Source organism: Pseudomyrmex gracilis, unplaced genomic scaffold (genome assembly GCF_002006095.1).
Source record: "Pseudomyrmex gracilis isolate BER0280 unplaced genomic scaffold, ASM200609v1 scaffold_45, whole genome shotgun sequence".
NCBI lineage: Eukaryota > Metazoa > Arthropoda > Insecta > Hymenoptera > Formicidae > Pseudomyrmex > Pseudomyrmex gracilis.
This window is the reverse complement of record NW_018020629.1, coordinates 741,987-764,760: the sequence shown is the minus strand read 5'-3', so window position 1 is coordinate 764,760 and position 22,774 is coordinate 741,987. Positions and strand designations below refer to the sequence as shown.

The 22,774-nt window shown below is 36.2% G+C and overlaps 7 protein-coding genes across 10 annotated transcripts; 4 read left to right on the top strand and 3 right to left on the bottom strand.

Moving 5' to 3' along the window:
- Positions 1 to 369: 369 nt before the first annotated feature.
- LOC109853296 lies at positions 370 to 4,071 on the top strand. The gene is made up of 4 exons (XM_020425244.1): positions 370 to 1,018; positions 2,366 to 2,611; positions 2,703 to 2,867; positions 2,939 to 4,071. The coding sequence occupies exons 1-4, from the start codon at positions 635 to 637 to the stop codon at positions 3,356 to 3,358; spliced, it is 1,215 nt and encodes a 404-aa protein (XP_020280833.1). The 5' UTR covers positions 370 to 634; the 3' UTR covers positions 3,359 to 4,071.
- Positions 3,906 to 9,584, bottom strand: LOC109853295 (SURP and G-patch domain-containing protein 1). Of its 2 annotated transcripts, none has more exons than XM_020425242.1 (9): positions 9,010 to 9,584; positions 7,664 to 8,877; positions 7,277 to 7,379; positions 5,648 to 5,829; positions 5,209 to 5,543; positions 4,790 to 5,114; positions 4,512 to 4,596; positions 4,285 to 4,414; positions 3,906 to 4,192 (listed from the first exon to the last, which is right to left on the bottom strand). In XM_020425242.1, the coding sequence occupies exons 1-9, from the start codon at positions 9,228 to 9,230 to the stop codon at positions 4,166 to 4,168; spliced, it is 2,622 nt and encodes an 873-aa protein (XP_020280831.1). In that variant the 5' UTR covers positions 9,231 to 9,584; the 3' UTR covers positions 3,906 to 4,165. The 2 variants fall into 2 exon arrangements, with proteins under 2 accessions (XP_020280831.1, XP_020280830.1); XM_020425241.1 differs by having other exon boundaries at positions 5,209 to 5,546; positions 9,010 to 9,583.
- Positions 9,585 to 9,777: 193 nt separating this feature from the next.
- LOC109853294 (MMS19 nucleotide excision repair protein homolog) lies at positions 9,778 to 14,185 on the top strand. Of its 2 annotated transcripts, XM_020425240.1 has the most exons (10): positions 9,778 to 9,974; positions 10,354 to 10,592; positions 10,678 to 11,010; positions 11,113 to 11,710; positions 11,883 to 12,164; positions 12,279 to 12,994; positions 13,096 to 13,353; positions 13,443 to 13,607; positions 13,704 to 13,928; positions 14,097 to 14,185. In XM_020425240.1, the coding sequence occupies exons 1-9, from the start codon at positions 9,875 to 9,877 to the stop codon at positions 13,899 to 13,901; spliced, it is 2,889 nt and encodes a 962-aa protein (XP_020280829.1). In that variant the 5' UTR covers positions 9,778 to 9,874; the 3' UTR covers positions 13,902 to 13,928; positions 14,097 to 14,185. The 2 variants fall into 2 exon arrangements, with proteins under 2 accessions (XP_020280829.1, XP_020280828.1); XM_020425239.1 differs by lacking the exon at positions 14,097 to 14,185 and having other exon boundaries at positions 13,704 to 14,003.
- LOC109853297 (MORN repeat-containing protein 4) lies at positions 14,165 to 16,671 on the top strand. 2 transcript variants are annotated; one of them, XM_020425245.1, is made up of 5 exons: positions 14,165 to 14,254; positions 14,392 to 14,575; positions 14,681 to 14,790; positions 14,938 to 15,086; positions 16,584 to 16,671. In XM_020425245.1, exons 1-4 carry the CDS (start codon positions 14,245 to 14,247, stop codon positions 15,084 to 15,086), a joined length of 453 nt encoding a protein of 150 aa, XP_020280834.1. In that variant the 5' UTR covers positions 14,165 to 14,244; the 3' UTR covers positions 16,584 to 16,671. The 2 variants fall into 2 exon arrangements, with proteins under 2 accessions (XP_020280834.1, XP_020280835.1); XM_020425246.1 differs by lacking the exon at positions 16,584 to 16,671 and adding an exon at positions 15,246 to 15,674.
- On the top strand, positions 16,129 to 17,177 carry LOC109853298 (cuticle protein 67-like). The gene is made up of 2 exons (XM_020425247.1): positions 16,129 to 16,234; positions 16,584 to 17,177. Exons 1-2 carry the CDS (start codon positions 16,223 to 16,225, stop codon positions 17,004 to 17,006), a joined length of 435 nt encoding a protein of 144 aa, XP_020280836.1. The 5' UTR covers positions 16,129 to 16,222; the 3' UTR covers positions 17,007 to 17,177.
- Positions 17,178 to 17,510: 333 nt separating this feature from the next.
- On the bottom strand, positions 17,511 to 18,753 carry LOC109853300 (cuticle protein 63-like). Its single transcript, XM_020425248.1, has 3 exons — positions 18,656 to 18,753; positions 18,132 to 18,258; positions 17,511 to 18,004 (listed from the first exon to the last, which is right to left on the bottom strand). The coding sequence occupies exons 1-3, from the start codon at positions 18,662 to 18,664 to the stop codon at positions 17,820 to 17,822; spliced, it is 321 nt and encodes a 106-aa protein (XP_020280837.1). The 5' UTR covers positions 18,665 to 18,753; the 3' UTR covers positions 17,511 to 17,819.
- Positions 18,754 to 20,544: 1,791 nt separating this feature from the next.
- LOC109853275 (proline synthase co-transcribed bacterial homolog protein) lies at positions 20,545 to 22,689 on the bottom strand. Its single transcript, XM_020425199.1, has 4 exons — positions 22,277 to 22,689; positions 21,792 to 22,152; positions 21,425 to 21,666; positions 20,545 to 21,324 (listed from the first exon to the last, which is right to left on the bottom strand). The coding sequence occupies exons 1-4, from the start codon at positions 22,370 to 22,372 to the stop codon at positions 21,253 to 21,255; spliced, it is 771 nt and encodes a 256-aa protein (XP_020280788.1). The 5' UTR covers positions 22,373 to 22,689; the 3' UTR covers positions 20,545 to 21,252.
- Positions 22,690 to 22,774: the final 85 nt, after the last annotated feature.

Sequence of the window (22,774 nt, the reverse complement as noted above, 5' to 3'; positions counted from 1 at the left end):
TCGGTATTTTTTCCTGCGTCTTGTATTCCTTTATATATTCTTTTTGTTCTTTGTTTGATTACACATTATATTGACTTAAAAATGATCGCGATAGAGATATAAAACGGTATTTGGCAAAGATAAACAATCTCTTCAACAGGTGAGCGTCGAAGAGATACGCGAGACGAATTCTTCTTTACTGGTTTAATTTTGTTCACTTAAATAAATGAAAAAAAAAATAATAATAATGATGAAATAACACTAGAAGCGATACAATGATAAATCATGCAACAAAACTGGTTTCTTTCGAGCTTGATGCTGAAGGTGGTAACCCTGATCTTTTTTTCTTTTCAGCCGTGTGTTATATCATTGATAGCTACGATGCTATTCTATTAGAGATAATCACACCAATTGTGATGACGCCGTGCCGTGATAAAAGCGACGTTTTATTGCGTTCTTCGTACTTGTCACAGTCATCAGTTGGTCGCGAAATCACTCGATTCGATCTTGTTTCTTAATCAAGCGGGAATTCGCAAGATCGTTTTTAACACAATCGACGCATCGCTGAAGTTATTTCAGTTGAGAGATTTAGATTTATTTCACAGTTATCACATACGCGCGTTATCTCTTCACGAGTGATTAAAGGCGTGAAAAAATGGCGGACGAGGAAGTATTCTCGAACGAGGAATTGCAGGATTATCTGCGAACTTACGTGATGAAAAATACTAAAATGACGTCGCCTAAATTTCACATAACAAGAGCCTCCAAGGAGGGCGACAATTACGTCGGCCTTGTGTATCGCGTCACGATCGAGGGCACGGAGAACGGCGAAGCCAAGAGCGTCGTTGTCATTTTAAAAACCAGACGTTTCAACAAATTGTGGGACGACGCGACGAATCAATTTACGAATTTGTTTCAACGCGAGATATATTTTTATCAGACGATATTGCCTATTTTTCAAAAGATCGTGAAGGAACACGGCAAAATCGTCGATTGCAGCCCGTCTCTTTACTGCGCCAGATCGGAGGTCGGAAAAGAGGTAAAATTTCAACTCCTCTTTTGCAAAAAAAAATATATAAAAATCATAATAACGCAAAGAGGCGGAAGTGACAAGTAGAAAATCGTGTTGTGTAACTTGTATACTTTTTCATAAGCACAATCTTGTTTGATGGAGGATCGTTTTGTCGGAACGTGATTATGCAACGTAGTTTTTCTCGTTATAAAAAAGTTGCAACATATATATAGTCAAATTTCAATTAAATACAAAAAATGATGCAACAATTACAATACAGTCACATTCATAAAAAATTTTTATATTTGTGCGTCACTATATTATTTTTTAATAATATATATACGTATAGAAATTAAAAAATAATAGTGACGCACAAATGTAAAACTCACGCTTGTTTTATACACTTCATTAATATAACATTTTATTATCGCAAATTTCTCACAAACGCGTATCTCACTTTAGTGGGGTGATGATAAGATAGACAAGTGCACAGATAAATTTGACATTGAGCGTACACGTGCTCTCAGTAAACTCGTTTGATTGTCAGCCAAGATTATACAATCCAGTTAACCTTTACCCTAAATGAGAGTAAATTGTTACTACAATCACATCACATTTTTAGATTGTAACGTGTTAATCAAATAATTACAAACAAACATGATTGTTTGTTTTGTGTGAACGATCTTATACTTAAAATATCAAATATCATTTGCACACATTCTTTTCGTATTTGACAACAAAGTTTTTCTCGATAACGTAATTGTTGGTTGTTATTTATGTTATTTTTTTTGTTTTTTTTTTTACTTGTTTAATTTTCAATTTTTTGTTTTATTTTTTTATACGACGGAAAAAAACATTTTGAACACTTTCTCTTTAAAATCGCAACTCTGACGTTAGGATTCTTTCGTAATTCCTTGTAATCTTTTTATTGCTTGTGTGTATTTAACCGTGCAAGCAGACGTAATCAACTGTAATGATTTGCTACGGGTTTTTAATCAATTAATCACAATTTCCCGATAATTACATGCCTCGGGAAGGTGCGTGTAACATTTTTTTTTTTTTTTTTTGCTTAAACACGGACTTGACTTTTAGCACGTTACTTTGATTTCGCGCACAATGAGTTGCTTTAATGTAATTTTTTGTCACGAAAAAACGCGAATACATCCTCGTATCAGATAAAACGTTGTTACTTGCAACATTTAGTGAACTTTACTTCTTATTCTGACAATGTGATTTCTCGCTTACGAGAAAAGTAACTGAAAATCAGATTGCATTAGATTGCGCATTTGCAGAAATTGCTGAAACATCAAAAAAAAAAAAGGATCGTGTTTAAGATAAGGAAATAAACAGTCAAGCGTAAAATTTTCATTGCAGATTTTGATATTGGAAAATTTAAATCCCAAAGGTTACGTAATGAAAAGTGCAATACAACTGGATTATCCGCACGCCTCTTTGGCATTAAAAAAATTAGGTGAATTTCACTCGTACAGCTTTCTCACGCGTGTCGCAGATCCGACCAGCTTCGAAAAACTGAAGCTCGAAGAGCTTTTTCTCAAGAAAGAACCACCATCTGAGAAAATGTCTTTCTTCAGAGATTTAGTTATTAACGTTGCGATCAAGGTAACTTGGCGTTTTTTTTTGTTGTAGTTTCAATGATAGAAAAAAAACGCGACAATACCTTGTCATCGTACGTGTGTTTTATTACTCACAGGCGTTAGCGGACGAGGATAAACATTATACCGAGAGGCTTCAGAGGTTTATCGACAATTTAACTAACGAGATGGCCGACGCGGTCGATGGAAAACAAGCTGAACCTTACGCCATTCTGATTCACGGCGACTTTTGGACCAACAATATGCTCTTCAAATACGATCAGGTGCATATCGAAAATAAAACAAATTAGATATTTTTCAACAAGTAAAATATACGTTTAAATATATATTTCAGGAAGGAAAACCGTGCGATATACGCTTTATAGATTTTCAAGTATGTCGTTACGCGTCGCCGGTCATAGACTTAGTCTACACATTCTTCTGCTGTTGCGCGCCAGAAACGAGGAGTAAATATTATGATCGGCTGTTACACGACTATCACGAAGCATTGTCCAAGTCTCTCGAAAGTTTCGGTTACGATCCGAACGATTTTTTTCCTTATGAAGTATTGTCCGAACACTTAATGAAATTCGGCAAATTTGGTGCCGGTATGGCTCTATTTTGTTTACCCATATTTTACAACGATAGCGACGACAAATCGTTGGAAACTGCGTACACGAAAGAAGCGCTTGAAGAAAGATTGGAAACCAGCAGCTTTTTTAGAAATAACATAAAACGCGCTTTCAAAGATATCATTGACAAGAATTATATATAACGTAAGTTATATATAATTAACTGTGAATAAATAGGTGTAATTATATTTTAACAACAGACATTACGTCAGACTTACGTATTAGATGAAATTGTCAAATCATGTGCCCGAGTTTTACTTTACACAGTTTACATGTAAAGTACGTGCTTGTGCACTTTTGAAGACACTTCATCGACAAAAATTGTGTATAATATGTTGAAATTATATTTTTTAAATTTTATAGGGGAAGTAGAGGTAAAAAAAAAAAGTAGCGTATACAACGCAAATTAAGCATTTGAGAATTTTGAATTTTCGAATTCGCATTCAATTCGAATTACTATGTATTGATTTACACGTAAAAAAAAAATATTTCACACATCCAGTATTTGTCTCTGAATAGTTCTTAATCTCGTTGTTAATTATGGATATTGAAAAAAGCTTGCGCAAATATTTGTTAAAAGTTGTCAATTGTAACAGATACCAACTAAAAACTTACGTAAAGAAAAGGTCGTCGTACGATGGAGAAATGACGCGCGTTGATTTGCTATGTCAATGTGAAAGAATGTACAACTTTTATTCACAAATTTGTTTGTATTAATGCACCGCACTTTTTTCATCATTCGAATACATCGAACTTTCATGTAATTTTTCTCTGATTGTAATTTAGAGAAAAGTGAAAATTCTATAAGAGAGATACATTTGTAAATGAAATGTACAGATTCTCGAGATATATAAAATAAAGAGACTTTTACTACATAATTGTATGATAAAAAGAATATATTTAGGTGTATACCTTATATCTTTTTTTTTTTTTTTGTTTTGTTTTGTTTTTTAATAATAAGGTCTTCTCGGATTGTTCTGAAAGCAAACGGAAAATGATTAAGTTCCGTAAACGTTTGATTGTGAATATTTTTTTTCTTTGTCCGTGTAACTCTGTCACAATTACTTACTAATGGATTAGGCCTAAATCTGTAAGCTAACATCATTCTTTTCCTATACGCATCGAATTCATCGTCGTCTCTAGACACTCCGTCTGGTCTCTCCGATCCTAATCCCGCGCTATCGAGTCTATTTGTAGCTCTAGAAGCAATAGTAATCGTTGATTATAATGTGGGAAAAAGGTTTTTTTAAAGCAATAATATTAAATTACAATATCAAGTGTAGTACAAAGTCTTACTTATTAACCGGTTCGATACGGCCGCTACCCTCACTACCTAAGCCCTGTCCTTCGCTCCATCCTAGCTTTTGTAACATCTGAAATCCTGGAAGAAAAATATTAAATTATATAATAAAGTGAAAAAAAATAATCGAGTACAGATTTTAAGAAGAAGAAAACTAACGTGTAGCGTTCAAAGTTGTGTAAAAATGAGGAAATTAAGAACAGAATTATTAAATTTTACAATGATTTGTTTGTTACACATCAAAATAAATGTAGAACAATTGTTTCGAACATACCTATATTGTCTTCTTTTAACTTATATTCTTTATAGTCGCTCAAATCAGGTTCTTTTCCTTGTTTTACAGCCTTGTATTGCTCCATGAATTTCTTCAATTCGTCCGGCGGTAGAAAATCGCCAATGTGGTGTTTGCCCTCCGCTTGCGCGGTCAGTTCCTCGGCCCACATTTGAGTCGCTTCCATTTCGGCGGATCTCAATTTGTGTTCCCAAGTTCCACCTTCCGTCTCTTCGTCGCTGTCGTACTCGTATTTGTGTTTTCCCTGCGCTTCCAAGCGTTTAACTTCTTCTCTTTTCTTCAAGAGATTTTGGTACAAAAGATTTATCTGCAAACACACACGTGTGTCCATGTCAGCTCGTTCAATCGCTACGCTGAATGCGTAGAAAAATCAAATACCCGATTGTGACAATCGCACTCACCTTATAATGATCCTCTGCTTTTTTCCATTGTTCCTCGCTTAGATCGAGCGTGCCGAAAGTCTGCTTTGCATATTGAATAAGCGCAGGATCGTTACGCGATATCTTGGTGAGCATCGGATTCTTCGTCTTCGTGTTTTGTCCCTTTGATGGAGACGGTATTATAACCGCGGGTTGGCCGATTTGTCCCGGTATGGCTATCCCAGGTCGCGGAAGCGCAGCGCCCGGTCTGTTATCAGAAGACACACTCGATTCCGGAACATAAACCTTAGTGTCCGGATCGCCCCAACGACTACGTCTTTTTCTTTTCCGTTCTTCTTTATTATCCTCCGAGTGATCTGCTACATAGATGCGATACAACGTATCGTAACACGTGTGTGTTAACGAGCAACTTTTACTTTAGTACAATTGAAAAACGTATGGATTTGTAATTTTGCTCTACCATATGCAGTCGTATGGGATTTCTGGGATTTATCTGACTCGTCGTTGTCGCTGAGAGCTTCTTCGGGGCAGTACAGCTCCGCGCCGCTGTTCTTCTTGTCCTTGTCCGACTTTTCGGCGCGAAACTTCGAAACCAATCCCCTGTACTGCAGATACGCTGCACTTTGCTTTTGGTGCAGAAACCTTGATTAAAATAATACTTAAAACGCTGTCTAGTAAATATGTATTCCTAGATAGAAGATTTTCGTAGGAAAAGTATAAACGTTAATAAGAAAAGTGTGAAATGAAAAACTCAACAAAATGGATACAATTGCGGCTGATATTATAATCTTTGAATTGCCGATACACTAAAATCTCTCGTTGCGCGATAATCGACATTTAAATTTTTGCTCTTTGAATTCGACCAGGGGCGGCGTCCCTGATGCTTTGCTCAACTTGCTTAGAACGTCCCTGCGGCCAACAATTGAAAAAATTTTGACATCAGATCACATATTCTTTTCATTACAAACACATCAATGCATTTAACGTAATTTTTATTTCACGATTTTAGTGTATTCGTAATTATGCAAATGGAATTTTTGCAAACTTTATACGTGACTGTGTTTTATTATTCATACGTAACTTTATTAGTGTTCAGCAAATATATTCTTTCATCTACGCAGTATCACTTAATATTGATGATACTTATAGAATTTATTTCTGACAGGATGTGGCAGATATGTGTGGCAAAATAAAAAAATTAAGATTACAATTTAATGTAAAAAAAGAAAATACTTGAAGCATTGATGTAGTACTTGTGTGGCATTTCTAAAGGAATAAACAACGAAAAAATCAAGAAATGGCAGGAAGCTCAGAATGTGCAAACATGTTCCAAAAGATATTGCGACAGATTTGACTGAAAATAATAACAAAACAGACGATCGTTTCTAAATCTTGATGCAACAAGTTGTTTTTGTTTTTTTAAAAGAGAGCGAAATTCTTCTGTATTGCATTTTACTCAAACAACTAATATACAGCTTAAAAACGTTTACGTGATCATATCTTTTGTAACATTTTCTCGTGGTTTTATACAGATGTTTCCTCTTTGTTTAGCGCAGTAAAGTAAAAGATATGAATATTAAAATAATATTCTGAAAAGATGTAAACGATTCTCTACACTAAATTAGGGAAAATTTGTTAGATACATATATATCCACTACTGTGATTGCAAGACCATACGTCGACATATATACATTATTTATACAAGTTTATCAAGTATCTAGAATATAGCACGTGACTTGCTTTACGAGGATACAAGAAACATGTGTACAAATTTCTATGATAAAGTCTCATTAGGATATCAGTCAATTTTTAAGAGCGAAGCTTATTTGCAAATTTGCAAAATTACTGGCGCTACAAGCGGACATTTGTCAAAACTTCAATCTATCTATGTGTGTTACTGAGGATATCGTGAGAGAGAGAATTACATTGATGAGAGATAGAGATTTGTACAATGTTTTGTAATTATACGAAAAAAAGTAAAAACTAGTATCGTCCCATTGATATCGTACAATTATGAATTGTATTACATACGAAGGAACACGAGGGAAAATGGAAATACAAAATGAGGACCAGTGAGGACAGTAGTTACCATAATTTAGGATCTTGGGCATTCTTCTCGCGCACTTCTTGTTCAATTTCATCTCCACAGTCAGCCACAATGCGTGCCAGCTGCTCAGCCTCTACTAGACACACTTAGAATCTCTTGTCAGACACTTTGCAATAATGATATCCCTAATTCACTTTATACATTATTATTTCTCTCTCAATCAATAATTTTAATCAAGCATTTATATTCAATTTAGTGCCATATCTCGCAAGCAAGTATATCTTTTTAGTACACAATTTGTAATATTATCGTAAAGAGCGGAAAATAAGTGAAATAAAAAAATAGTTTTTGATATAAACTTATAGATAACACAACTGTGTAGTACACACAAATGTAAAAGAAACGTATTTGTTAAGATTGACGTAGTACCTTGTTGTTCGGAGCTCTGCAGATTCGTCGGCGGTCTCACGGGCGGCGGTATCTGCACGTTAGGAGGACCCACTGAGATAGGTACCTGATTAGAAAGTGGATAGCTAGTGGACATAAGATTCCGCGGTGGTGCTGCGTTCGGAATAACAGTGGGAGGTGGAACGTTGGGTGGAGGAATATTTAAATTTGGCGGTGGGACCGAATTGATGGTAGACGGAACGGTATGCACTGGCGGAGGTGCTGACATTATCATGGACGTTATCACATTTGGTGGTGGCACGTTGGCTACATTGGGCACTGTCACTACGACAGCCTGGGAGCCCGTGATAGGCATCATGGTCGGTGGCATTTGCGACATCGGTGGCAAAATGTTGGGCGGTGGTATGTTAGGCGGAGGGATATTCGGAGGTTGTAAATTAGCGCTGCAGACCGGGGGTGGTACGTTACACTGTTGTGAATTTTGTATCATGTGCTGTTGTCCGTTTGATGACGAAGACAAATTCGGCATCGGCATGGGCTGAGAAATTTGCATGTTCGGCGGCGGGACGTTCGTGTTGGGTGGAATATTTTGGATTGGAGGTGGCGGCGGCGGTGGTGGTCGTATGATATGTGGTGGTGCGATTTGCATTCTGTTACAGTGATCGTTCATGTTACTAGTATAATTATTACTAAAATTGGTCGGCGCCGGTATCCTTTGCAAATGGGCGGATGGAACGTTTGGTGTCAGGTTTCTCATGTTGGGAGGTGGCACATTGGTCATTTGCATTTGCACCGGTTGCGACATAAGAGATGGGATGGAAGAGACGTGATTGCTATTCTGAATAGGGAATTGATTGTATTGAGCGTGGTGTCCGTTCTGTGATTGATTATAGCTACGATGTTCGGGACTAGGCGATCTTTGTCTGGTAGGCGATGGACTTGAAGAGGAGCTGTTCTTCCTGTCGGAGCTTCTTCCCCAACGTTGATCATTTCTTCTACGATCCCGTCTGCTGTCCCAATCTCTGCTCTTTTCGTTGCTACGATTTCTCTCTCTGTCTCTTTCTCTAGTGGTCTCATAACTTTTTTCATCTTTCTTCTTGTCATCAGATTTATCCTGCTGCGACTCTGACTTGCTGGTTCCTTTATTTGCTATTTTCTTGAACTGATCGAGAAAACTACCGTCATTGGCGAATACGTTCATGGAAAGCGATGTGACAGGTTTTTCATCTTCTTCTCTGCAAAGTTATTAGAAAATCCAGATAGACTTTCGAGAAACTTGACAATTTCCGACAAGTATATAAATTATTACAATGAGTTCACAAGAGAAATTGATATAATACAATAATAATAATCCACAAAAGACGTACTTCGGGTCGTTACTTTTGCTGGCGGTCGTGGACGAGGACGACGAATTCGACTTTTTCATCGACTCCACGGCTTCCTTCGCTTTCTGCTCTTGCAGCTTCGCCTGAATCTCTTGTGTTTTCTGTTTTATTATTTCTTCTTGCTTTGACATTTGCGCAAACCGTTCGTTTCGCGTTGTCTTCGACACAAACGGATCGCAACCCTTCACACCCCGATACGCCATTTTTCTTGTTTTTTCTCACGGTGTTTTCACAAAGATTTTTACGAACCTCACACACAAAGCGGTTATAAAACACCACTATCTCAAACAATTCGATTATTGTCGTTTGGAGAGCGAGACAAATGTCGTTCGGACAAATGGGAGTTCGGAGTTAGGACTTTTGTTCAGTCAAAGAACGCGCAACATCTTCATCCTTCATCGCATACGAAACAATATATCGGCCATATGTTTTTACGTCTCTACAAATCACAAACTTAATGAATAATAGACCGCACGTTCTGTCAAAATGCTGTACAGAATTTAGACGGAGTCTCTCTCTCTCCTTCTTTTTTCTCTCTCTCTTTCTCTATCCTTCCGTCGCAGGAACGCGACCCTAGCGACTCTCTTAGGGTTTTACCAACTGCGATAACGCAATCGGTCGACCAATCATCGTTGACCGTTTCGGCCAATCGATCAACGCGATTGGTTTAATTCTGTTGAGTTTGTCAAACGAAGTCGATAATTGAAATTGGTAACCGGACTTCCTGAAGTTGGCAATCGACTTCTCGATTGGTTAGGTTTCACATGGTTCACAGATCGCTCTAGCACGTTCCAACAACAACACGTTATATATAAACAAAAAAAAAAAAAAAAGAATAGTTTTGGTTATGGCTTCGTATTCGAATTTTGATTTAAAAGAGAAAGTAGACAAACTTAGTTTCAAAGATCCAACGGCTCTAAATTCGCTATGTCAAAGTATAGCCTCTGGTATGTCTTTTATTTAGCAATTTTTACACAATTGTTTTTCGTTGTTAAGTAATTTTTTTGTGTGTTATAATAATGAAAGAGACACGTGACAGTTTGCAGAAAAGATAAAATTAAAGTTTTGTTTTTTTTTTTTTTTTTTAATATCTTGAAACAAATAGTGTGTTTGTTTTTATTATTAATTTTATTATTGTTACAAAATAAAAAGTGAAACAATAACTCTAGCTTTTACGTGTTTGACATGTCAAATCTTTTATTTAGTTTCTACTTCTATCTTCTCCCTTGATTTAATAAAATCTATGAATTTATTGGTACTTCAATATTTTTTCTATGGTGTTAATATGGTCAAGAATATTAAGACTGTTTTTTTTTTATTTCACAGAAATTGAATCAGGTTCTCTGAAACTGTACACATTTGTTGAGATACTGGGCTCTTTTATGACAGATCAGAATGTTCATACCAGAGAAAAAGGAGTTACAGTTCTTTCTTCTGTTTTGTCACAGCTGCCACAAGATTATCTTACAGAACCAGAGTTACACTTTATTACAACATTTTATTGTGACAGAATGAAAGATCATTACAGTGTTATACCATCTGTGTTGAATGGTATTCTAGCAATTGTGAGTACACCAAGACTCATTTTTTTTTTCTGTCATTTCTGTCACAACTTTATTTCTAAGTTTTATGTGTGTTTTACTTTTCCAGATACAAATGACTCACTTGCCTCAAGATACACCATCATCCTTATTAAGAATTATGTTCGAACACGTTCAGTGCCAGTCTCAGCTAGTGGCGGAGCGTCATAATATATATTTAATAATCAAACATCTAATTGAGAACAGACCGAATGATTTGAGATCCATGGGGCCAGATTTAGTTTATGGTGTTATCAGCTCTATTGATGGCGAAAGAGATCCGCGTGTTCTCATGTTGTTGTTCGATATGTTACCGCTCTTTATAAAAGAATTCCCGTTGGGTCACTTAACTGAAGAAATGTTTGAAGTTGTGGCATGCTATTTTCCAGTTGATTTCAATCCTGTAATTATGACATTAATTTAATTTTTTCTTTTATCGTGTGCGCACAAAGCGTAACAGTTGATGCGTATAATTGTACAGAATTTGTAAATTTATATTTTTCAGTCTGGCAAAGAAGATCTGAACGTGACTCGAGACGACTTGGCAAGAAAATTGTCACCCTGTTTGTACGCTGTTCCAGAGTTCGCGACTTACTGTATACCTCTTATACTAGATAAATCGTATTCCACTCTTAAAGTCGCTAAATTGGATTCCTTGAATCTGTTGCGCGACAGTGTAAAAACATTCGGAATGGAAAAGTTAGAACCGTATCTATCAGATCTGTGGACGACCTTGAAGAAAGAAGTTGTACCGGGAAGAGACGACGCCGAGATAAGAGACGCTGCTCTGGAAGCGCTGACGTCCTTGATTACGGTTATATCGGCGCACGAAGATACGTGCAAAAATTATATTAAAAAAATAATCTCCGACTTAAAAATCTCGTTAAGCGACGTACAGCTTAGCTTGTACAAACCTTCGCAAAAACTGTTGGAAGCAGTGGCGACGATCAGTAAACCGATATGTGTGCAAATTCTGCAAGCTGTGATACCTTTGTGTATCGGACAATATTCCACGAAAACTTTGCTGAATGATAAAATTACTTTAGTGGAAACCTTAAATGACTTTATGAAAATTTGTTCGAATCACAACTTTTGCATTCGAGGTAAGTTGCGTTTCAGCGAAGAAGATTCGTTTGCTTTCCATTGTGTGTACACCGAGTACATACTTTTCTTACATTGAAACTGCCACTTGTATATTCGTCATATTTTTTCTACATACAACACACACACATATATATATATATATATTTTAATATAGAACAAAATTTGATTCAGATATTCCAGAATTGACGTGGACCAATATACCTCAAATATATTTAGACGGCTTAACGGTAGAAAATATTGAATTGAAGAGTAAGATGTTTCACGGCTTGACAATTCAAAAGGCGCATTTAAACGATGCGCAACGATCCATATTGTACAATGTGATATGCAACGAGATAGAGACGGGATGTGACGAGGTGCAGAGTCTGTGTCATAGGATTACGATAGATTTTGCTGCGTTATATCCTCAAGAAATATCATTGTTAGTTAAAGAAAGATTATTATTGTTTACCGGTGAGTTTAACATATACCATTGCGATGCGATTTAGTAAAATGTTAACAGAGAGAGAGAGGGGAAAGGTACAAGAAATAATGTCATATCGATCATGTTTTTTTGTTTTTTTTTAGATGAAATGGAAGTAGACTTAATAAAACGTAGGATAAAAGCTTTGTTAACAATAGCAAAATTACGCGAATTAGGCTGTGTGATTCTACCAAAAGTCGTTGCGATGTTAACGAAAGACGTCAACACTGACGTGTGCATCACGATATTGCTAAACATCAAGACACTGATCGCTTCAAAGACGTCTGATTTCAACGTGCACGAATTTCTGTACAAAGAGTGTCACATTATCGACAAATTGTTCTCGTACGAGACGATCGTTGTCGATCGCAAAATGCTGATATGCAATCTCTGTCAGTTGATAGTGCGAAATCTAACGAGCGACGAACAACGCGCGATCGTCGCGCTATACGCGACAGCTCTGAATACAAAAATTCCGGAAACCGACGTGGCTGTAATAATGAATCTTTTGATTCCGTTGCGAAACGATATTCGCTTGGACGTCAACAACAGTACGGTGGAAAATCTGTACAATCTAGCGATTAGCAGCGGCAGTCCGGACATCAGGCAAACAACCTGTGCGTTCTTGTCGGTTTTGTTGAATAAAATGGAGACGGTGGATCTCGATCGGATTGTTCCTTATTTCAAAGACGAGATAAGTAACAATCTTAAAGCTAATATCGATGTTGAACTGAAGCGGCATACCGTTCATCTTCAGATTTGGATAACCAAAGCGCTCGTCACGAGAGGATACGCTAGATCTCAGTATTTTTTAGAAAACGTGCGTGCGATTTTACAACAAATTTCATTTTTTTTTTATTTTTGTTTTTTATTTTTATTGTTAAATGTAAAGAAATTACCAAGCATCTTTAATTTTTACAGCTTACACATCTACTGACTCACGACGAAATAGGCGCGTACGTAGCCGAACAATATCAAATTTTGGTAAGCGAACACGACGATATTTTGGTAACGGAAAATTTCTGCAACGTTAAGATTTTTTACAAACAAAGAGTGTTCGAATATCTATTAGGACGGAATGGTAATTTTACAAATCCGAACAGACAGAATTATCTCATTGCTTTAGTACATCTGTTGGAACAAGTACCTGAAGATTTGTTATTTTTGCATTTGACTAAGGTGAGAAGGATTTGTCGTCGCAAATCCATCAGAGATAAAAAAAAAATGATATACATGTGCGAATGAAACTGTAATTAATATGTTGTTAGGTGGTACCGCTGTTGATAGAGTCTCTGTCGCTTAGCAACGAGCGTTTAGTTTTTTGGGCACTAACGTTACTTAAACTTTTACTCAACACCAAGCACGAAGTGTTCTCCGACAACGTGCAGTGCGTCGTGCCGAGACTTCTGCAGTTACTGACGTATCGAATTATGGTGACGTTTTCTTCTTCTTTTTTTTTTTACATTCAGTTTGAACTGTTTTTCCACTTTTAATTGCTTGTTCACATTTTATTTTGTTTTTCTCAACAGGATATTAGAATTGCTGCCGTACAGTGTCTCGCGCATTACGCCAATTATCCTACTATCCTAATCAATCCGTACAAGCAAGATGTACTGGACAAATTAGGCGCGGCAATCGACGATCGCAAGCGTCTAGTTAGGAAGGTTGCGGTGGACGCGCGAACGCGATGGTTCTTAGTTGGTGCAACTGAAGAGACAAAGAATTGAGCGTGACGCATAGAATTTCAGTTTTATGTAAATACAAATATATATATATATATGACATTTGATATATATATATATATATTTTTTTTTTCTTTGTACATTCGTTCAGACAAATGTAAATGTAATTTTGTATTGCCAAACATCAATATGTTGTGTTTGTAAATCAACGCTCGTCGTTTATTCACCACACACGCACAGCGATCTGACAAGATATCCACTTTTTCCCACACATCCCGAGTTTCCGTCCAGCCCTGGCACCTCTAATTGAGTTAAGAATTTATTTTATTAAGCGGATTTCAAAGTCACAGAGCTCGCTAGCCTAGTTTACGCTCAGTGCGACGCAAGCATGGCTGAGGGTGAGAACATAAATTTAAAGTTTGAAATATTAACAAACATTTTTCTTCGTAGACGTTGTGTTAATTTGACAATTGTGAGAAAAATTAAAGTAGGTAGTTTATAATTCTTTTGTATTGAATATTCGCACGTGTGTTAGGTGTTGCGAAGAACGGCGCGTACAAATACGACGACGGTACACGATACATCGGAGATTGGAATCGTCGGGGTTTGAAACACGGGGCTGGTTTGCTAGTTCTTCCGGACGGAACGCGTTACGACGGAGCGTTTCAGAATGGATTGTGCTCCGGTCTGGGAGTTCTCGTATTTTCCGACGGTGCCAAGTAAGTCGCGCGTCATAAGTTTTATTTTCAATGTCGTGGTTTCCTTTTACTCAACAACGTCGTTCGAGAGAATGAGCCTTTCTTTGCATTTTTTTTCTTTTGAAGATACGAAGGCGAGTTCATGCAAGGATGGTTTCACGGTCACGGTGTATTTTGGCGAGCCGACGGAATGAAATTCGAGGGAGAATTTCGCGGAGGCCGTGTTTGGGGCTTAGGTATATATTAAAAAAAACTAAATAATTATAATTAACAATTATCCTTTGATTTCACGCGAGAAAAAAATTATTGCGGTTAAATTAATCGTTTTTTTTTTTTTTATGTTTTATGTGCGCGCGATCGATAGTATTTATTTTTTATCGTAGGTTTAGTGACTTACGCCGATGGATCGCACGGGTTTCCGAGAAACGAAGGTTTCTTTCAAGATTGCAGATTGGTGCGACGACGACGTTGTCCGGATGTAGTGCAAAAGGCACAAAGAATTTCTATGATGGCGCGCGCTCAATGCAATTAAGTACGTGGTAATCTCAATTATATATAATATACATATACATCTTCCTTCTATTAATTTACATATATTTCTGTGTGCGATACTATTTTAATAAAAACTTTTTTTTCGGCCATTAACATTGCTAAATACTTTTCTGATATAATTTTATGCACATTTGATCAGAAATGCAAGTGCATACTTTCGTGTGTGACTAAAGCGTGACGCTTTATAATATGCAAGTTTCTTGAATCTCGGACGAAATTGTGCGTTACGTGCCTAAAAGAAAAAAAATTGGAGAGGGAACAACAAGGTTAGAACTACTTTCCGCTCGGAGAGGCGTGGTCCAGCCGGATGTTCCAGTTTTTGAAGGTGCGGCAATCAGCGGTCAATGTATAACATGCATGTAATTGTTTTTTTTTTTTTTTTTTTTTTTTTTTTTAAAAAATATCGAAATGATTTCATTTTCTATTGTGCCTTTTTGTGCGTGAAAAAATAATGCAATAATATAAAATTCACGATAAAGTTAAGCACCGCCAGTATTGTTCTTTCTCCATCTTTTCTTTCTCCATATTTTCTCTTCGAAAAGAACCGCACCTTGAAACTTTTTACGCGTATGCGATGAAATTATTCAAATATTGTCTTTTCTATCAAAAAAGTAAGAAAAAGAAATAAATAATACAAATTATTTTTTCTTGGGAATTCATTTTACTTTTTCGTGTAGAGAAAATATCGTAAGAAAAAATACTATATTTAAAAGTAATTTATATTATATAAAATGTGTTTTTTCAAAGAAGAGGCATACAATATATTTGCATAAAGGAGATACGAATAAAAATAAAGTTTGTTCTATTTATAAAACTTACTTTAAAAAAATTTATAAAATGTAAACACACAATATCATTATTGGACGTAATGACATATTGAAGGGAGAGAAAGACAGTGAGAGATTTTTTTGCCGAGACAATGGCGCAATACTTATCAAATTTATCCTTGACACTCTAACTCCCACCATAACAAACTGTGCACACACTGTACAGAAGATTTCGAGTTTCGTCGTTAGTCCGGCGAGTATAAAAGTGCCGATTGTCATCGGCAATAGCACTCGTATTTCGGCACAGATCCGATAAAGGTATCGTAAAAGATCCACTGAACAAAACACAATGGCAGCTAAGGTACGTACATACACAGTTATCAGTGACAAACTATGTAGACATTTAATAGTTGATTTATCAACTAATATATTTGCACGATTTAGACTCTAGAGAATCTCAGACACACGCTCATACGTAACTTTACAATATATATTTTTTACTGTTTTACAATGTATATTTTTTTTAGAACAAATTTTCTCAAAAAGATATCACAGACATATTAGAGATGAGATTATAAAAGTTCAAAGATGGAGAGAAATTGGCGTAAATTTTATATACTGTTCAAATCTCACAGATGAATTTTATTTTCATGATTAAACAAAACAAATGTATAATATGTACATATAAGTATTATAAAATTCTATTTCAGCTCTTCGTGATCGCCTGCATCCTGGCCGCGGCCAACGCTGGCTACATTGGTGTGCCCTCCGCCCTGTCGGTCGCGCCGATAGCGCACATTCAGCCCCACGCCATCACTTCGACGTCCGACAATATACTGCGCAGTCACGGCAATTTGGCTCAAGTGGCCACGCAAACCAAGACCATCGACACGCCGTTCTCCAGCTCGAGCAAGACTGACATCCGCGTGAGCAATCCGGCCACGATCGCCTATGCTGGATACGCTGCGCCCCTCGCTCATCCAGCCACCCCCTTGGCATACTCTGCCGCGTACCCCGCTGCCATCCCCGCTGTACGTGCCGCTCCAGCCGCTCTCGGAGTCGCTTACTCGCCGGCCGTCGAAGTGTCCCACATGAGCTACAGCAGCCCGATCGGAATCGCCTATGCTTATTAAATCGACCACGTCTCTCTCACATTGTCACGCAATGTTGTCTGTTCTTATATATATAGCGAACCAATATTTATGTATTTATTCGACATCTTGTACTTATCCGTGTACGCCATAAATTAATGGCACACGTGATTTATGTACGTACACAATAAAAATCATTCTTCTTCTCCAAACGATCGGTCTCTTCATTTTCTCAGACATCGTACAAGTTTCCGTAGCAAGTTTTAATCTCAGGTATTGAAGATCGATGCCGTGAAAAGGCGATTAAGAAACACAGTCATCGCCTCTTGTTCAGTGCGTAATTTAATTATATATTGCAGAGTAAATTATATTTACATTTAACAGAGTAACGAAGCGTTTTAAATGAATGGGATATTATCAAACTTGTCGCAATCATGTAATTTCGGCCCTCCTCATTGACAAAAAGTGCATAGTTTAATTTGCACGTGACCGAAAGAAAGGTGATTGGATAAATAATATTTTAAATAATCAAACACAACGCTCGAATATTTCGGGTAAGAGAATTTTATTAACTTTTTATAGGAAAATTTCAATAATTTACAAAAGTTTTTGAGTACAAGGAAAACATTATTTCGGAGTAGGGGAGAATTTAGTGAACGTCAGTTTCAAGGGATGTATCAACCGATTGTGAATCAATGTTAGAGATTACAGTAAACACAAACGGTAACGTAACATTAATGCGATGTAACATGCCTTGTACGTAGCAGTTACATTGTTGAGTGGAAAATTATAACATTAATGTTACGTTACTGTTACTTTGTATTTACTAAGTAGTTCCATATTTCAAAATAAGATTTAGCCTAATTTAAGACCAGAGCCCCAAGGACCAGCGGCCCAAGGAGCAGCGGCCCAAGGAGCAGCATGTGCAGCCGGAGCGGTCAATGTGATGGCAGCTGGAGCTGCATGTGCGGCCGGAACGGCTAATGTAATGGCAGCTGGAGCTGCATGTGAGAGGGCAGGTCGAATGGCTAAAGCGGGAGCTGTAACACAGTAATAGCATTATATGTAAGAAAACAATAAAACATACTTTTATAATATTTGTTAGTATTATATTATATTTTGTTGGTTATTATATTCCATGTTTTTAGTGACAAAAAATTATTATACTCTTAACAATGGGAGAGGCAGCAATAAGAGCAGGTTTCGCGATGATAGCCGCTGGTGCTGCAGCAAGCAAACCACCCAAGACGCCAACGTTGGCGATGGCCAAAAGGCACAAACAGACAGCCAAGACCTGCAAGATTTTTTAATATACAGAATAATTAATAATTGTCGGAACGTCAAATTTCTCGAATGTCGCTGTTTGCAAATTGAATAATTATTAACATTATTCGAATCTTAAAAGGCGCTTAATTCAATTTGCAATTACATGTCAACAACTTAATAGTTGACAGACAGTTCAGAGACAAAACCGATTTGATTTAATTTTAAACTTTTCGAGTTTTTTTACATAATTTTGGCTTTTTTAAATGTACAAATTTGTCTTGAAATAAAACATTCGATCTTATCGCTATCTTTTTTATACAATTATTATCACATAAATTATAAACAAATTTTTTTATATATGTTATCTAAAAATATAATTTTTTATAAACTAACTTTTCTCGTGTTGCTCGCGAAAAGAAACTCACCTTGTACATGGTGCTTGTACTAATATTCTTCTTTCTCGTTGAAGAACTAAGAGCAAATTGAACGCTCTATCTAAATCAAACAGCCTATTTATACGCATGTTGCGGCAAACCTGTCTAGTATACTTGGTGCATTTTTTTCCAAAAACTTGGTTGTATTGGTAGTATGTTTCTGTGCTAGCAATAATGTACTCACAGTAAAAGTCTTTATTGCATCACGTTGTACATAATATATTGCATCCTGTCGTGAATAAATTTTACACCATTAATTTATACCGTTTAGGAAAACATAAACAAAACATATTTCGTGTTTGATATTTTTTTTATTATTTGTTTAGCGAATACTTCGTAAATGAAGTTTCTTGATCTGTTCTATTGCACAAACCTATATTTGTTAAGTGTAGCTTAAAATTGACAATACGATAAGAAACATTATTTTCTTCCCCGAATTTCCGGAAGAGGATTAAAAATTCTTTCGATGATGACTCGCGGAGATATTTTTTTTTCATGATTATTAGTATTAATGTTCTTCGCGCGAACGTAATCAAAGAAAAAAACATCTCCAAATTATTATCAAAAACACTTTGTTATCTGTGACTCAATAGCGCATGTGATGACAATCAATCATTAACGAAATTCTTTGTGTAAAAATTTTAATTCTATTTTCAAAAGGAATTTTTATTCGATTTTAAATACTCGATTGTATATCTTATTTTCTATTGAATATATAAAAAAATTATATAAAAATACTTCAATACATGTGCTTCAAAAACATTTTGTTTGTGCAAAATAATTTATAAATATTAATAACAAAAATTATAATAATAATAAAATAATGATAAAAATTTAATAATTATTAAATTTTTTAAACAGATTATAATTTGTTTTATACCACAAGAGAGTTAACATGGAGAATAATATGGAGAAGAGATGATAATTAGAATGTTCATGCATTTGTTATTCGCAAATTGAAAAATGCATAGCATAAGATTTGAAAAATTGTTTTTATGTGTCGCATCTTAAATTTTGTACTAAATTAATACAATGTGTGACAAGTGTTTCGCACTTCACATTACGAATATTGCATCATAAAGCACAGTGAACCAGTCTATATCTACAATCTGATGCAAGTTGGAGTTACATTGCGCCGTTTTAATAAAACTATAATAAAGACAAGGCATGCACCTAGTTGCTCGACACATTAGTTGGTGCTTGCATCATGTCGGAAAAGCAGACGCATGAAAAATAGATCGCGGCACATACACACACACACACACACACACATATGTTATATCTTTTTTTTTAATAAATTCCTGATTAGTTTTAAAACTAAAACTATATACAATGGTACGTAAAAGTGTTTTTTCGCGCAAAAGTATAATTACAAATTCCCAGCGAGCAAGATCGCGTCTGGTTCCACGTGCGTTTCGAATTGGAGGATGTAACATCGGAAGTGTTCGAAAGTTTAGTTTGAAAAAAAAAAAACTAACGGAATATGTCTAGAACGTTTGACAAATGACTTTTATTTCTGATCGATCGATCAGAATGTTCGACGAACAATGACATCGCCCGCGGCCCGTGATTTTGCGCGAAAGAAAGTGAAATTCGCGCCCATAATTTTTGAGAGGGATAACTTGCGCAACTCCTGACCTTGCACAAGATACATTTGAACCATTGCTCTTGGAAAAGCAAAGTGCAAAAAAGTGAAGGTGACCTACATATGTGTGTAAGCGACATAATGAGGTTGGGCATTGAGAGAAGTGGACCACACCCTCTCATTAATTTTACGCGCGCAATTAAAACAAAAAAAAGTTCTTATCGATTTTTAGAGAATTTTTATGATATATATACGAAATAAATGAAGAATAAATTCCACAGTACATTTTATACAACTTGTGACAATCTTTATTGACACATCTTTTTACACAGTATAACTCTCGCGAGCTTAAATTGTTTAATTGTCTATACACATATTTATTTATTGTCTATACATATTGTATATACATATTATTATTTAATACGTATTTTATATGTACGTAATATCAACTGTGATATCATTTGTGTTGTGTGCAGTTCGTTACACACGCGCTAAGATAAGTTTCCCCAATTCTTACGTAACTCGTTTCTATCGCGTTTTCCGTGACAAGCAAGTAAAGTCAAACAAATTTTTACAAATTTTAAATTTATATAATATCAAACTATAATATCAAACCGTGGTAAAGAGTTTGTCGGTCAACGTGAACCGTGTGCCGAATGTACGTGCGCGAAATATACTTTTTTAATGTTTAAAATTATTACACATAATAAATTCGAATTGAATTCAATTCGAAAATTCATGCTCGTAGCAAAATTCTGCATCACATATATATATGTATGAATTACCCTATTTAACCCCTCTATGAATGAAGTCAAAAATGTGAAATCAAATTGATTCATTCGCAATGTATATATATACAACTATTAACGTATTAAATTGTTATTTAAGTCGTTATTCCATAAAACTTTGATTTTGTCTCTGAGACTCGCAAAAGACATTGAGACTCAGTCATATATGTCTTAAAAGATAGAATTATTTAGATCAGTTATATCCATTTTTTTTTTCACGTATTCTTTGGTGGTCTGTTGCCAAAAATCGCAGTTCCTACCCTCACGCTTGTACTTCCGAGTTCAATCTGAAATAGAAGATTGTTAAAATGTTTTATATGAAAAGTTTTTCTATATATGAAAAGAAACAAACAAAAAAAAAAAATCAATTGCGATTACAATACGCACCGCCTGTTCGTAGTCAGTAGACATTCCCATTGACAAGTCGACATTTTTCACGTCAAGTCCCAATTCCTCGCATACCATTTCTCTGCACTTTATCAAAGAAATAAAATCAGGATTCGGACCGTTCGCGCAATCATATCCGTACATTCCTATTGTCATGAGACCGATGAACTTCAAGTTAGGACAGCTGTCTATGATGTATTTTGCAAGAGCTGGCGCTTGTGCGGCATCACAACCATGTTTTTCTGCAAAATTGCAATTAATTTTTGTATACGTATTTATAGAACATTGAAATTTAGTCGAGAAAGATTATTGTTTTTTTTTTTTTTTTTCTAAAGTTTTCTCATCACACACTATATAATTTTGTTACCTTTCTCCTGACTCGTGTTAACTTGCACCATAACGTTCAACTGGCTGTCCTCGTTCCTTCGAAGTTTCGGCCACGAATTATTGAGTGCGTTCGCGAGCTTCTCATTGTCAACGGTCTCGATAACGTGCAAATTCGGCGCGGTCAGGATCTTGTTAACCTTGTTCCTCTGCAAATTGCCTATAAAGTGCCATTTGATATCTTCGCACTTTTCGAGAATCAGCGGATTCGTAGCCTTCTCCAGCAATTCGTTCACGTAGTTTTCACCGAAATGTCTCTGACCGGCCTCGTATGCGGCCACTATCGATTCCGACGAATGCAACTTGCCGACAGCCACCAGTTGCGGCTCGTAGTAACGATGATCCTGCAAAAAAAAATTATTTTTTATTTTATAGTAAATATTTTATATCAATTAAATTCTATACGTACATTGATATTTTATTTTACGCTTATGTATGTCGCGATATAAATAATAAAAAACAAAGTACCAGTGCTCTCCTCGCAGCAGCTTGCGATATCTTGTCGCGGATAGTTTTCAAATTTGCTGCTATTTCGACCATGGTGCGCTTTAATATCACTTTCATCAATCTTTTTGCTTCGTTATCGCTTCGGCACGTGACTGGAGCTCTTGTTACGAGTACTCGTTTTTATTTTCACATAATATTGTTATCTCGCGCATCTCTCTCTATCGATCTTATCTCGCGTGCTCCGTCATGAAGGTGTTAAAAGACTATAGTTAACAGTTCACGTCGCACACATTGTTTAAGTGTGTGTATCAACGACTCAACGATGAAAATGTTGGACGTAATTTAATTTGTTTTAAAACCGGATCAGCTCACACAGCTGATTCAGCTATCTTTTTCTCTCTCTCTCTCTCTCTCTCTTTTGAGAAGCGTACACGCACACGTTCCAGCGTTAATACGCGTCATGTGACTCAAGGAACGACCAATTGACTTCCCGCTTTCTCAGAATTCTCGGGAACGATT